Below are 15,643 nucleotides of genomic sequence, written 5' to 3'. Positions count from 1 at the left end.
GTGGTATTGTGGTAAAAAAATTTTCAAGATTATACACAATAACCACAATTTTGATATTTCGACAACACGTTCTCCTAACGTATCGGACATTGATTCAGTGGTTTTTCCTTAATATAGTTAAAAATTTAGAAGGTATCACGTTTTGGCACATGCCAATGACTAAATTTGAAAGCCTCTTTTTATTGGTTTCATTGGCATGTACTGTTTTAGTGATGTACGCGCTTTGAGAGCACACATGCTTTCGTCGATAGATAGGTGTGTATTATGTCGTAAAAGCATTTTGAAAGGTCTCTGAAAGATGGTTCATGAGTGGTCCAAGTTTGTAGAGCCTATCAAACTCTTCAGTTTTCGGTTGGGGCATAGTTTCATTATTGTTTAGATGCAAAAATATCAAGACTTTCAGGAACCTTTTTATTGTAAATACTTTAGTCACATACTGAATATGGAAGTTTTTATTGTTGGACCAGTATGACCTTATTGTTGGAAGGCTGTAGAACCTCATGACTAAGTATTTCCAAGAATGCGTCGAGTTCTTCGATATCCATAAAAAGTTGCGAATTCTTCTGGGTAGGTAGAGGTTCGATTCTTTGGAAATTGTTTGACAGATACTATCAGTAAAGGAAACTCTGAAGAAGTCGATTGGCTTTCTCGAATTAACGTCAACATTGACTCTTGAAGACTCGGTAAAATCAAATGATTCGAAAAGGAGATTGGGGACGTTTTTCTTGGACCACACAAAAGATTGATTTCAAGGAGCAGGAACTTGTTTCTCTTTCTTTATCGACGGGAGTTAAGGAATTTTTTGCTTGAGGTAATGTTAACAGTTGTTCATCCTCGTCTTCTTCATCAGAAAAAATGTTTTTGTGAAATAACCTAGCCAACTTGTTGTGTTTGAAACCAAATCCATCATATGAATCAAAGTCAGGATCTTCATCCAAATCATCAAAATCTTCGTTTCCGCTAGAATTATGTCTTTTTTATAAGAGCACTTTGGCGCACCCTTTTCAAGTGCTGTACCAAGGAATATAGACGCATGTGCGTCTATATTCTTTGGCTGTACTGAAGTACTGGAACATATCGGCTGGCTGTCGATACTAGTAGTCGAGGACTGTGACGGAGTTCTGGAAATTGACCTTGTCTCAGAGAAATTGTCGTCCGCATACTCATCGCCATCAAATTCAGAAAGACAATACTTTTCATCACTTAGATAGTCCGTTATATACTGGAGTTCAGCTTCTGTAAGCGGTCGTTTTTAAGACATTTAAAAAAAATATAAATAATATACTGGAAACATTGTAATGACAAATAGGCCAAACAAATAATTTAAAGTCTTTTAGAACCTTTTCTAGCAAATAAATACGAAAACTTTGCTTTAATGTATACGTAAAGATTTTAGTATGCAACTCTGATGACAAAATAAGCCGTAACAGCTTGTGGTATATATAGCTACCAGAGAGCTTTTTTTTTTCGAAAAAAGCGTATAACTTTTTTTTGGAGATGGCTGCAGGTCCATTTTTTTCATTTTGTATATTTAATTAAAAACTATATCTCTGTAGTGATTCACTCTGTATAATATACTATAGATTGTAGAAGCCTACGAATCTCTTAACCATTTCAGATATTTTTTTACAACATCCACACTTTATCGCCTAATTCTACGAGACTAAAAGAGAACATGCGCGAGTTTTTCCCCGTTTTCTGATCTGGGAAAACTTTCAAGAGTTGAAGGTAGTTTATGAGCAACGATCTCTATCTTAAAACCGACTCTCGTTCTACGACAATCGAAAAGATATTGTGGGATCTCGGACTTTAAAAATTTTCCGAGTGATATATGAGTGAAAGGTTTTTGTAGAAAGGTGTTAGAATATTTTAGCAAGAAATTAGGTGAGTACAAGATGATGTTTTTATTATCTTCGTCCACTGTTGCAACTTATTTTTTAAGTTAATTTAATTTTTACCCGCTTAATTCATCTAAATTATTAGATTTTTTTTTGTTTTCTTAATTATCATATCTCAGATCATTTCTTCATATATTTGATCCGAAGCTGAAACTTTATTTATATATTTTTTATATTATCAAATGTTTTTGACTTGTTTTTATTTTTATATTATTTTCTTTTTGATCTAAACACATTTTCTTACAATCTATTGCATTTTCAAGATACATTTTGTATTTCTAGCAGACTTATGTGAATAATCATTACTTGGAACAACTGAGTCTAATGTTGCTTCCGGTGTCGACCATAGCTGCTATATGTGTCTTTATTGATGCTACCGAAGGAAGCGGAACGGAGAATGACCTAGATGTAGTCTTCAGGGAGAGGTAATTATAATATACGATACTACAGAACGTACCTTGTTAATTGTATTTTATGTTTTATTTTCACAAAACATATTTGGTTGCTTGTACGGTTGTGCTCTTTACTGTATGGTTGTTTGGCTGTGCTTTTTATATTAGCCCTTGAGCCTGTTTTTGCCCGATGTAAAAACTACTCATATTTGTCATGTTAACCGCCAACTATCTCGCCATCTTTTTCCCTTATAATCTGGTGTCTGTTACATATGCCTACTTTCCCATCTAATATCATATCCTTATTCCTCCATATGACATCCTGATGCATGTTTCCGTAGCTGGAGATTTCTACTCCCCGATATTCGAATCTCGAAACCTATTCGAATATTTAGCCTCTAATTACGAATTTGCATCAGTCGGGCTTCTTTTTTACTAGCACAGATTTGTTCTTAAATGTTGATGTTTTCATATTAAGTCCCCGCCACTGTCTTGAATGTTTGAAACATTCACTCAAAATTATTTATTTTCTGCCCAGTTTATATCCTTGCATTTTTAGTTTCTTTATCATTTTGTCCATTACTGAAATGACTACCTAGTGGTATCTCACTATCTAGTTTCCGAATTAACATCTATTTGCAATTACCTATAGTTCGTTCTCAACTTTAATTTTAGTTTTGTTTTTTGTTTTTTTAAGTCCGTAATTATATTTAGCATTCTGTCCTGGTTTTTATAGTAATTTGAACACATATTCTTATCTAACGCAATTAAAAACTGGTCAAATCTTCGAAGCACATATCGATATGTTTGTTATATTTTAATGCATATAATGCATTTTAATAAAAGCAGCAATAGTGACACTTCTGAGTTATGTCAGTATAGATGTTTCATTTTCGTTTATATTCTTACAAAGTGTCACTAAAGGTGGCGAGTTTGGTTCACTTTTGATAGTTGTATCGAAATAACACTTGCATTATAATTTTTTTTACATTAATTGTGCAAAAAAACATAAAACAATTGTGGACTTTTGTAAATTGTTTTTATCGTAAAGAAAACACGACAAACATAAATAAGTGTCTGAGAATATTAAATAATATGAGGTTCGATTTCACATTTCTTCAATCCAAACAATTGATAGCCACTATACACGGGCTCACAGTGAGAAAGTTTGTATTGAAAGAAGTAAAATAGCACAGTTGAATCGGGATTGTAAGTTTGACTATAACAGCAAAGAAAACCTTTTTTAATTGTTAATCACGGATTTAATATTGCTTTCTTCTTTTTTAAAAAAGATCAATGTCAAACGTATGTTTCTTATCAAAATTCAAAAGAAACGATGAAAGAAAACTTACTTGCCCAATATATAAGACATATATCTTTTAATAAAAATTGCTATACCTTGTTTCTGCCATAGTGCCTTCATATAAAATCAAATTACACTTTTCAAAATAATAAAAATTTAAAACATAACAATTTTAATTATTTATTATATTATTGTATCAATGATATGAGACACCAAAATTTATTATTTAAACAATATGGATCGCTTATATAAGAAAACAACAAATTTTATAACTCGATTTTCTCTAAAATGTTCCACGACAATCCGCTGTGGATCTTGGCCTGCTCACAAAGAAGTCGGCACTCCTATCGATTCCTGGCAACTCCCTCCATCTTCTGACCCTTAGAATCGGTAGGTCTTCTTCCACATCATCAATTTATCTTCTTCGTGGTCGTCCTCTACTTCTTGTGATCTCTGGTTTTGAAAATGTTAATCTCTTCGTGTATTCGTGATCTGACATCCTAGCAATTGTCCAGCCCATCTAAGTCTCTGCACTTTAACGAATTTCACAATATCTGGATCGGTGTATAACTGATATAGTTCAAAGTTGTATCTTTGACGCCATAGCCAATTTCATTTACGGCCCTAGGAATTTTTCTCTCAAAAATACTAAGAAGTCTTCCATCATTTTGAGATAAGGTCCACGTTTCAGCCCCATATATCAAAACCGGTCTTGTATATATTGAGCTTTACTGCACGTTTTATATTTTTATTTATTAAATGTTTCTGGAGGCCGTGAACAGTTCTGTTTGCTATTGCTATGCGTCTTTTCATTTCGTCGCTTGTTGTGTTTGTTGCGTTTACTAGCGACCCAAGATATGTGAATTCTTTGACTTGCTCAATGTTATTAATTTGAATTCTCTGTTGGATATTTCGGGGGCTTTTAGAAACCAACATATATTTGGTTTTTTCCTCGTTTACCACAAGTCCTAATTCACTTGCCGCGTCTGCAAGCCACTGCACCATGTCTCTCATACTTCTGCCCACTATAACTATATCGTCAGAATTTGCGTCGATCTATTAAAAATAGTTCCATTCATTCTAATATTTAATTGTCTGATTCTTTTCACACTGTCATAGGCTAATTTAAAGTCGACGAAGAAATGGTGTGTATATATGTTATATTCTAGTGACTTTTCTAGAATCTGCCTATGTGCTTGAATTTGATGTGTAGCTGACTTTCCAGCAGTAAATCCGCATTGATATTGACCAACAATATTCTTTGTAAAATGTTTAAGTCTTTCAAACAACACATTGCCAAAGATTTTATACGCAGATGCTAACGGAGTAATGCCTCTATAGTTCTTACACTCGAGTTAATCACCCTTTTTATGCAACGGACATTATTCCCTTTGGCCACTCTTCTAGTACCAATTCATTCTGCCATATAAGTACCATTAGTTTATGGATTGCTGCAAAAAGTTGATCACCACCTTTTTTATTAATTTCCGAACAGATTTCATCGATTCCTGGGGTTTTATTGCCTTTGAGTTTTAGGATGGCATTTGACACTTCTTTTCTTGGTGGGTCTTCACTGTGTAGTTGGCGTTGTAGATTTTGTTGATTGTCTATGTTGTAACCTCCTTCAATATCGTTTATATTTAGATGTTCGCTGAAATGTTGTGCCCATCTGTTAAGAACTGAGTTTTTATCATGTAGAATTGCACCGTTAGTGTCTACAAATTTTTAATCGTGGTTTAAATTCTCGACGGCTAGTATTTGCTTCTCGCCTATTTGCCCATAGTTGGTTAATGTCTTCTTCTTCTTCTTCTTCTAAGTTTTCTGTCCTTATTTGATCTTCTATTTGCTGTCTGTATACATTTGCAATGTCGGGATCTTTTATTTTATTATTTTCTCTCCTTTTCCCGATCTCCTTTTTTAAATTGGATATTCTGTCTTTAAATCGTACTTTAACTATTCGTGATCACTATCGATATTTGCTCCTGTAAAAGATTTAACATCTAATAAGTTAGAGCAGTGTCTTGCATCGATGATTATATGATTTATTTGGTTAATCGTTTCATTATCAGGAGATTTCCAATTTCCCTTACGTATATCTTTATGGGGAAATCCAATCCCAGCTATTACCATGTTCTTAAGGTCGGTTTTCACGCTACGTCTTATTATACGTTTTGTTGGATAGGACAAATCCTATACAATAAAACGTGGCATGTAAACAGCAAAACGTACGTCTTGTCGAATCGAAATGAAATCCAAGGTCAGATCGTAGAAATGATGGGAGAAGCATAGTTTTGCGAGAACTGATAGGATAAAACGTTACGTGAAAATACATGTTTAGACAAGTCGTCCGATCTTGACTTATTTGACGACTAGTTCCACTGCAGTTCGTTTCATTTTTCCCAAAAAAAGCCTAATAATGTCAGATTTGCGGCAATGTACCCACGATTTTTTTGGGGAATTTATTGAATTGTATAAAAGTTTTTAAGTAGTTATGTTTTAAAACCAAGTAGATTGCATTACATGTTTCAGGACTTATTTGGCTTAACGCTGGTTTGGATATTATGATTGTGAACTCCAAGTCCTTGACGCTGCATCCTGTTGTAAGATATCTGAGAGTTGCTGTGAGTCTTTCATGGGGTGTAATGGATTTTCTCATGAGGTGTCTTATTTCAATATGTATGATGTTACCAACTCTAGCAATTGACAATAGGCTGAGGTGTCCATTCGCAAATAATTGCGCCAGTCATCTGGTTCGCCTCTTGTAGTAACGAGACGTGGGAATACTGGCTTCTTTTTAGAAGCCCACTCTCTTGACCTTGTCTTTTCCCTCTTCATCCCCTTTTTCCGTAGTCGTAGTATCTTTATAGTTGAAAAAATAAAAGAAAGCAGCCGTGTTTCCTTCATAATAAAAAAAAACAATACACAAACTTCACACAACTCAAGACTCTGAATCAGAAATGAGGTAGAAAACGGAAGGAAAAACGTAGTGTGTATACACTGGACAAAACGTACATTTTGTCGTACGTAGTAGACGTAGTGTGAAAACGGGCCTTTAGACATCGCAAAGTTTATGATTCTGAGACCGTTATCATTACGGACCGTTATCAGAGTGTCCGTGTAGGCTCCCTTTTCAGGCGAAAATATATTCTCTCTTCCGACTTTGGCATTAAAGTCTCCTGCTATTATTTTGATGTCATTTTTTGGGCACTCATCATAGTCTCGGTCTAGTGCCTCATAGTACATATCTTTTTCATCATCCTCTTTTTCTTCCGTTGGATGTTATCCAGTGTTGCTATAAAATCACTATATTAACTGTTATATTATTTATATGTAGGCAAAATAAAATTATTTAATTTTTAAAAGTATAATACTAAAATCCATTTAGGTCCTAATTCCTGTGCATTTTACTATTGTGATTTGTAATTACTTAACATTTTCTTAGATATTTTAAAATTATAGCATTTTTTAAAAGTGGTTGATCGAGTCTATACAGCGGTTTTCAAGAACGTTGGTTTTACTTGCGGCTCGTTGGTGTGATAGACTAGCGAAGTAGCGAGCAAAACAGTCGTTTTTGACTGAGAATTGAAGTAAGAAGTAACATGTCTTACCTACTTGGAGTCTAAAGTTGTGTGCTATTTCGCTATAGTACACCGCAAAATATTGAAAAAGAAGCGAAAACGCCCTAAAGTTTAGGTTAAAAATTGGATAGAAAAAAACCAAGAACTTTCTCACACCCATTTAACTTAAAAATTGTTAGTAGAACCACTTGATTACAGAAATTATCTTCTGAAGAGACACAATGAATGATTGTCTTTAGTGACATGTGTAATACAAAAACAAAACACTAAAATGCGAGAACTAAAGAAATCGAAAAAATCTGACAAAAACTGCCGATTTGGCTCGCCGGCCGTGATAACACAAGGTTTTACATGACGAGCCGCGAGTCAGGCCCGTCGGTATATAAAACCGCAATGTTGCAATGATATACTGGCGCGTTTTACCGACGAGCCATAAAACGCGGATTTACTCGCCTTTCGATCAGGGCCTAAACTATTAAGTTTCGAAAATCTTCAGTAATACATTTTTATCGGGGAATAACAAATTCACTAGACCTCCGAACTCTTGTTAGCAGTTTTAGAAATGTGTTGATAAACGTGATTGTACAGTAGTTGGTAGGATTTCTATTAATTAATTTTTATATATTGGTAGTGTAATGCTCACACTCCACTGATCTGATATTCGGCAGCTGTCTAAAATTCCCTGAAAAAGTTCCTCTATACTCTTAATTATTGTTTCTCCTCCGTATTTGAATAATTCATTTAGTATGCAATCTGATCGGACGGCTTTCCTGTTTTTTTTTTATTTATATATTTTGTCCCTGACTTCTTCTTTTCTAACTGCTATGCTTATTTTTCTTCTTCCTCTTCTGCTTCTATGTATAGGCATTTTTTTCGGAAGCTGTCTGTTGTAAACCGGTTACACTTCAGCCAACTGGCTTATTGTACATCTTCAATTTATTTATGATATCAATTCCAGAATTCTAGAACTCTGTATAAGCTTGTACAGGTCTAGTGGATTGGTACCATATATTTTTGGAGTCACCTGGCAGTCTTCAAAAAGTACTTTCTGTCTGCGATCTAGTATCTGCAGCCATGAAATATACGGTTGACTGTTTTAGGTTATCTGCTACAGAGTCTATTAAGGTTTGTCTGACCAATACAAATTTTGCCATATGCCTGACAGGATATCCTTTTCCAATGAAAGTTATGTTGGACCCAGGCTTTTTTTCGGTAGCGGACGGTGCTTTTTGGCAAAGCCGGCTCTGGACCGAAGTATTTTGTAGCTGATCTTTTTCTGGCAAGTTCATCAGCACTTTCATTGAAGTGTATTCTAAGATGAACTGGAACCTATACCAATGTGTCACTATTTGGTTCCACCAGTATTGGCATTCTCACACTAGTCTAGAGAACAACTTTAGTGCTTCTAAGAGCCGCCATAGCCGCTTAACTAATTGTGCATATATTGATCCGTTTCATTTCGAAAAGAATCATGTTAATTTCTCTTGCAAAATGGAAGAGTGAGTGGAATACAGAGGTGTATTCTTCTAGTGCAATAGAAATGTTTACATTTCCAACACTATTGAATATTTCTACACCATTTTAGTACCTTCTGCGTACCAGAAATATCCCTGCAGTCTGCAGCCATCCATTTGGTATCCCCGATTTCATTTATATGCCATGATATTATTATGTTGTATGTCAGGGTTTCTCACAATTCAGATTTCTAGTAGGGCCTCTATAGCTGCTGTTAGTATGCCCCTATAATTCCAATGCAAGTAAGTCTTTACATCTTGCTTAGATTGAGAATGGTACTTTTGTTGTTTTACCTTTGGTCACTATATCACTGATGCGTATGTAATTGTTGGCTCTACCAGCATGTTGTAAATCCAATATAACATTTCTCATTTTAAACCCTTCAACGTACCGCTCTCTTAGTTGTTCGTATCTCTGCTAATTCCAAGTAATCCTTAAATCTAATATTACACCAAAAGACTTTACTTCTCTCTCTCTCTCTCTCTCTCTCTCTCTCTCCAATGGCACTACAGCCCAAAACGAGCCTTGGCCTCCTCCAAACTATGCCACCACACCAACCTTGCCGGTCCCGCGCCGATCTCCACGCTCTCACGTAGAGCAAATTTTGCACGTCCGCTGCCACTTCAGCCTCCCACCTTTTCCGTGGCATTCCTTTTGGTTTGGCTCCTGCATTTTACTATCTAGGACTATTTTTGTCAATCTTCTGGTCTCCATTCTCACTGCATGACCAGCCTATCGAAGTCTCTGAAGTTTAACGAATTCTAAGATCGGTGCCTCTTTGAACAGTTGATAGAGTTCATGGTTGTACCTGGATCTACATACTCCGTTTTCGTTAATAGGTCCAAATATCTTCCTTAGGACCGTTCAAAGACTTCCAGTTTTCGTTTTGTGTCTTCTGTCATCACCCATGTCTCGCATCCATAACATACTATCTGAACATTCCTACAGTTTCAATATCGTCCTCTAATTCAATTGTACGCATGTTTACCCTAGCTCTTGCCTGTGTTAGCTTTTTTGTCTTTTGAATATTTATCTCTGCCTCTGCTTTTAATTGTGAATATATTTCTGCCGCCCCTTATGTTATGTGAGACATAATGCTAATGTCATCGGCATGGGCGGCAATCTGTATTGATTTATTTCTTAGGAGAAAACCTCTTCCTATATTCAGCTGTCTTATCACATGTTCGAGAGTCAGGTTGAATAGTGTCGGTGCCAGCCCATCTCCTTGCTTTAATCCTTTGACTATTGAAAAGTTCTCAGTGAGCTCATTTTGTAACTGTCGAGATGTATTTTTGGGGGATGTTAAAGCTATGCTAAAGCTATAAAAATTATCACGATTTGTTTAGAATTTGTTTCACTGTGAATAGCTGATCAGTTGTAGATCTTTCTTGTCGTAAACCGGTTTGATATTCCGACAATATTTTCAGTTAGTTGTTGGAGTCGTTTGTTTAGTATACAAGTAAAAACTTTTTACGCTGTGTATAAGAGGATTATTCCGCAATAAGTTTATCCCCTTTTTTATAGATTGGGCATATAATTAGGTATATACCAGTTTATTTCCATTCGTTCATTGTAGTAAATTATTTCACAATATATACAAACATTTTTAGCATATACACTTTTATAAATTTCTATTCACTATTTTACCCTCATTAAATATTTTAGGACTCACTCCGATTGGAAAAACGCCTGGCATCAAGAAAAATTCTCCAGATGTAGGGACACTCTCATAAAACATCTCTATTGGGCTTGCGAGAAAGATATCTACAAGTTGACTAGAAGAAGCGATCCCAGTCTAAATAAAATTGAAGAATACGATGATAACAATGAACGTAAGCAAATATACGTATTTCTGCATAGTATTTTATTTATTTGTGTTTCTTATGGTCTATGATTTTTCTTGCAGTTGAATTTCCTTGGAAATCACGGCAAGACGCAAAGCGGCTATTGAGATTTCGCAGAAGTAGATCGCGTAGATCAGGCTCATCCATAACTCATGAATGCTGCAAGTCTTCGGGATGTACATGGGAAGAATATGCCGAATATTGTCCAACTAACAAACGGTACACCACATATGTCAAATAAATATACACATTCATATCAAATGTAGAACTAGAAAATGCAAAAGGAATATGTGTTATTTATTTTTACTTACCTGACTATTTTTTTTTTAAATAAATAGCCCAATTTTTATATTCTATTTAAGTATTTCTTATGTTAAAAAGAAAGTCTTAAACAATTTAAATTTACACCATAGCGTATGCAACCCAAAATGCTCGTTTCGTATGCAACCTGCAATACATTATACATATAATAAAATACAATAAAATTTTGCTATTTTTGTACTCATTATTATTTCAATTGGGAGAGTTATCGTACAGTTAAAATATTTTCTTTTTTACTTATCTTTACTTTACTTTCTTTTTTTTTACTTATATAATTTACAATCAAAATCATGTTTCCTTTTCTCAGATCTATTTGTCTCTGCAGTAATCTATCTTGCACTACCTACAGCAATTTTTTGGTGTTTCGCCTCTCTAGTGCATTAAAACCATCAACATGATTATTAACATCATATCGTCAGCACATTTTCCTTTTGTCTGCATTCTATGTCATATTTATAACTACGATAAGACTACTGTTAAACTTAAGCTTTAAAATTTTTCATTAAGAATGTGCGAAATATGGCAAAATACATTGTTATATATTAAGATGTATTTACAAAATACATGTTACGAGAAAAGATATAATTAAAATATAAAAAGACACTTATATCACTCCATTTTTTTTTATTTTTCTATTTTGTTAATTTAGTGGCTATCACTCCTTGGAACATTAAGAAAACTTTAGTATCAAGTGTAGGCCACAGAGTTCTAATAAAAAATACGGTCGTATTAAGACATAATTGAAGGCTGGAGGGCGGACAAGAAATAAGGGGGCAAAATGAAAATTACACTTGGCTGCATCACTTATGTTTGTGACCGACAAACAAAAATTGACGTAGTATGACTAAATTATTTAACTTACCCAAAGATAAAGGGATCTCGAGGTAGTAAGATTTCCTAATCTCTAGATATGCGACTGAGTGATTGTGATGTTCAATGAGCTATGTTTCTATTATACAGAACAAACTGAAAATAATCGAAAGATAGCGTTTAGTAGAATTAGTTCAATCAAAACTATATTTGAAATCATGAACATAATTTCGTACTCATGCAGATATCATTTGGAGAACCATGACGTCAAAATCTCCGTTTAAACGGTGGTTTAAATATTAATAACCATCATATTTTGCACGTTCTTATATATTTTACTCACTGATATTGTGAGTATATCATTGACTAAATCAGTATTCCTTTAAGGCTGTAATATTATAAAAATATATTTTTCCTTTTTAAAATAAGTATATTTTTGTGTTCAGCAGCATTATTTTCTTTCTATTTACCACAGTAGCTTTAGTAATAACAAGAAGAAACGTTCAGAAGGAAGACAAAAGGTATTTAACCAATGCATTGTACCTATTGTAATAAATGTCAAACTGCCGAAAAAATGAGCCACCTTCGATGGTTTATTCAAATTTGATTATAGGCGAGGCAATAAAGCAATAAATTTGATTATAGGCGAGGCAATAAAGCAATAAAAGCTGCAAAATCTATTCAATTTTTGCAGTAGGATGGATCTCTATGAAACTTTTTGTAGTCGATTCGTATGAGTGTCAGGAATTTTGTGAACAAAAATGAAGATGTGAAAATGAAAATTGCATTACTGAACAAGGAAAATCCATTTTCCAAAGTGCATTTCGAAGTGATGAAAAATGATAAATTTGTAATTGAGAAATAATATTGACGGAAATGAGTTCAATATTACTACTCGGGAGGTTTTGGGGTCACTGACCACGAATATTATGACGGCGATGGTCTCCGAGGTACCTGGTGCACCTGAGCACCGTCTACTGGAGTTTTGTGGAAATTAGAAACAAAATCAATGCAAATTCATTATCAGGTAGTTTTTGGGATCGCTGATCACGAATATCATGACGGTGATGGTCTCCGATGCCCTTGGTATCCAGGACAGGCCTCGTCTCCTAGAGTTTTGTGGAAATTTGATAAAAAATCAGCGTAAACTAGTTACTTAAGGGGTTTTGGGTCGCTAAACAATAATAGGTCAGCGATAGTGTCTGAGGCACTTTGTGCTCAAGAGAGGGCTGGTCTGTTGGAATTTTGCAACACCTTTATAATATTCATGATCGGTGACTCCAAAATCCTACGAATAACGAGTTTGCACTGATTTTGTATCAAATTTTCACAAAACCTAGAAGTCGAAGCCCTCCTAGGCACCAGATGCCTCGCACACCATCGCCGATATGATATGTGATATTAGTGTTCAGCGACCCAAAAAATCCCCGAGTAATGAGTTTGCACTAATTTTGTACCGAAATTCCAAAAAAACTCCAGGCGACGAGGCCCAGGTGCACCGGAAAACATCGCCGTCATGATATTCATGTTCAGTGACCCCAAAAACCCCCTAGTAGTATTATTGAACTCATTTCCGTCAATTATTTCCGAATTACAAATTTATCATTTTTTATCACTTCGAAATGCACATTGGAAAATACATTTTACTTGTTCAATATTGCAATTTTTATTTTCACATCGTCATTTTTGTTCACAAAATTTCCTGACACTCATACGCATCGAATACAAAAATTTTCATTGAGTACCATCCTACTGTATTTGCTTAATTGCCTCCCCTATTATTATAGCAATCATATACATACTACAAACATGGATTAATGAATTAAGCTCATGAGATAAAACAATGTAGTATTCAATCACAGAAAATTGGTTTAAAAAAAAGATGTGCTAACGCAGGACACATGGAGGATAAAATGGAAATTATTTTGTATATAATATATGCATGGAAGTTTAATAAAGGAAATAAAAATGAAATAATGAAAAACAAATAAATAATAGCTGGTACATATTTCCTCATAAAGATATCCATAAATGAACTTTTACAAAGTTTATTCGATAAAAATGAAACGAGGAAATACCACAAATCCATAAATAATAGCCATTGAGAATTTAAACCACGATTAAAAATTTTTAAAGACACTAACGGTGTAATTCTACATGATAAAAACTCAGTTCTTATACTCCATTCGCTTAGCTCGGGCATATTTTGACAGATTCATTGTCGGAAACCTACAACACAACAATTCCTACTTCTCAGTATTAATAGCTCAAGTATCCTACTATTGCAGACTTCTTTCTTTAAAAAAAGAAGAATTTTCAGCCACTTCTAGTCTGTCAAAAAGTAACAAACTTCGCAAAAAAATAATTACTAAATTCACTAGACAGTTCGGACTGGGAATAGCGAACCGAGTCTAACAGATGGGTATAACATTTCAGCAAACTCTAAATATAAACGATATTGAAGGAGGAAGAAAGACTTCTTGGTATTTTTGAGAGAAAAATTCCGAGAAAGATTTTTGGGTCCGTAAATGAAAATGGGCTATGGCGTCGAAGATATAACTTTGAACTATATCAGTTATACACCGATCCAGATATTGTGAAAATCGTTAAAGTACAGAGACTTAGATGGGCTGGACAATTGCTAGGATGTCAGATCACTAATTCACGAAGAGATTAACATTTTCAAACCCAGAGTGCACAAGAAGCAGAGAATTATCACGAGGAAGACTGATTGTTGATGTGGAAGAAGACATACAGATTCTAAGGGTCAGAAGATGGAGGGAAGTTGCCAGGAATCTACAGGAGTGGCGACTTCTTTGTGAGCAGGTCAAGATCCACAACGGATTGTCGAGCCACTTATGATGATGATGAATGAAAAAGAAAATATTCGTTTTTTTTTTTAAGAAAAAATTAGTGCACTTTTATTCAAAAAATACATATTGATCTAATATCAAAATGTCTAAATATTATCAGATTATCAGCAGCTTCATCAGTTACTTCACTCATATTTTATTGTCACTTTAATAACTTTCAATTAAATAATAAAAATAAAAATATAAAACAGAAAGCATGTTTCAAAGACTACATACGTTAGAGAAGGTGGAAGAGCTACGGACGCGAGCAGCCCTTCGCATAGCAAAGCGTCGTTACAGCAACACAGAGGCGTAACAGAGGCCCCCGCGGGCATGAAGATTTCGGGAGGGCCTCAATATATCAGGGGCCCCATCTTATCGTCTAATATATGTAAAAATGTGTTATTTTATATTATTTAACGAATGCAGACGCAACGTTTTTTAAGCAGTGCCTGAAAATCTTAAAAACATAAACCTAAAAACATTAACTAACATAAAACCTGTAAGTTTAAATTTAAGAATGCAAATTTTTAAATAGGCTATTCGGCATTTCGGTAACTATCATCTCATATCTGCTACTCCCATAAATAAACATAAACTTAATCCTTTCCGGTGTCCCGAACTTTCATGATGACGACTATAAACTGTAATGCTTTGTACGTGACTATTGAAATATTTGAAAGGTTTGAGAATTGCAATTTTGCGAATTTTAGAACAATATTTTTCTAAATCTAGAAATTCGTTTTCTGTTTACGTTTAGTATTTCGATACCATATTCGGCAGTAGTATTATATCCTAACATTGTTTGGTTGTTTGCATTTTGTGTTGTTTTACGGTTTAGTTGCATTAATTTGGTACGCACTTATTTATCAATTATTGATGACTTGTGTTATCATTGGACAATCTCTCAACAGATAAACGGTAAGATAAGGAAATTATAACACTTACACATGTAATAACGTTCTTATTGTAATATATCTGCAAGAGACAGAATGAGTTCTAAGAGGGAATATAAAAGTAGTTCAGAAAAGCGAAAGCTATGTGCTCAAAAATCCGAACAAAAACAAAAATTACCAAAAATTTCTTCATTTTTTGTGACAACTGGTGAATTAAAATAGCAGCCTAGTGAA

General features: G+C 34.4%; 1 protein-coding gene across 2 annotated transcripts; it reads left to right on the top strand.

The window, feature by feature from the left end:
- The first annotated feature begins 1,652 nt into the window (after nt 1-1,652).
- Ilp7 (Insulin-like peptide 7) lies at nt 1,653-12,866 on the top strand. Of its 2 annotated transcripts, none has more exons than XM_072527980.1 (4): nt 1,653-1,884; nt 2,184-2,323; nt 10,352-10,518; nt 10,593-12,866. In XM_072527980.1, exons 2-4 carry the CDS (start codon nt 2,223-2,225, stop codon nt 10,769-10,771), a joined length of 447 nt encoding a protein of 148 aa, XP_072384081.1. In that variant the 5' UTR covers nt 1,653-1,884; nt 2,184-2,222; the 3' UTR covers nt 10,772-12,866. The 2 variants fall into 2 exon arrangements, with proteins under 2 accessions (XP_072384081.1, XP_072384072.1); XM_072527971.1 differs by having other exon boundaries at nt 1,656-1,884; nt 2,181-2,323; nt 10,593-12,865.
- Nucleotides 12,867-15,643: the final 2,777 nt, after the last annotated feature.

The sequence above is a fragment of the Diabrotica undecimpunctata genome, chromosome 1 (genome assembly GCF_040954645.1).
Source record: "Diabrotica undecimpunctata isolate CICGRU chromosome 1, icDiaUnde3, whole genome shotgun sequence".
Classification (NCBI taxonomy): Eukaryota; Metazoa; Arthropoda; class Insecta; order Coleoptera; family Chrysomelidae; genus Diabrotica; species Diabrotica undecimpunctata.
The sequence above is the reverse complement of the archived record's forward strand: the minus strand, read 5'-3'. Positions and strand labels throughout refer to the sequence as shown.

Bases quoted from the DNA above. Each gene is read 5' to 3' on its own strand.
- Ilp7 (XM_072527980.1), top strand. From the start codon at position 2,223: ATGTTGCTTCCGGTGTCGACCATAGCTGCTATATGTGTCTTTATTGAT. The intron at 2,324-10,351 runs GTAATTATAATA...TAAATATTTTAG, and splicing joins GATGTAGTCTTCAGGGAGAG to GACTCACTCCGATTGGAAAA. The intron at 10,519-10,592 runs GTAAGCAAATAT...TTTTTCTTGCAG, and splicing joins ATACGATGATAACAATGAAC to TTGAATTTCCTTGGAAATCA.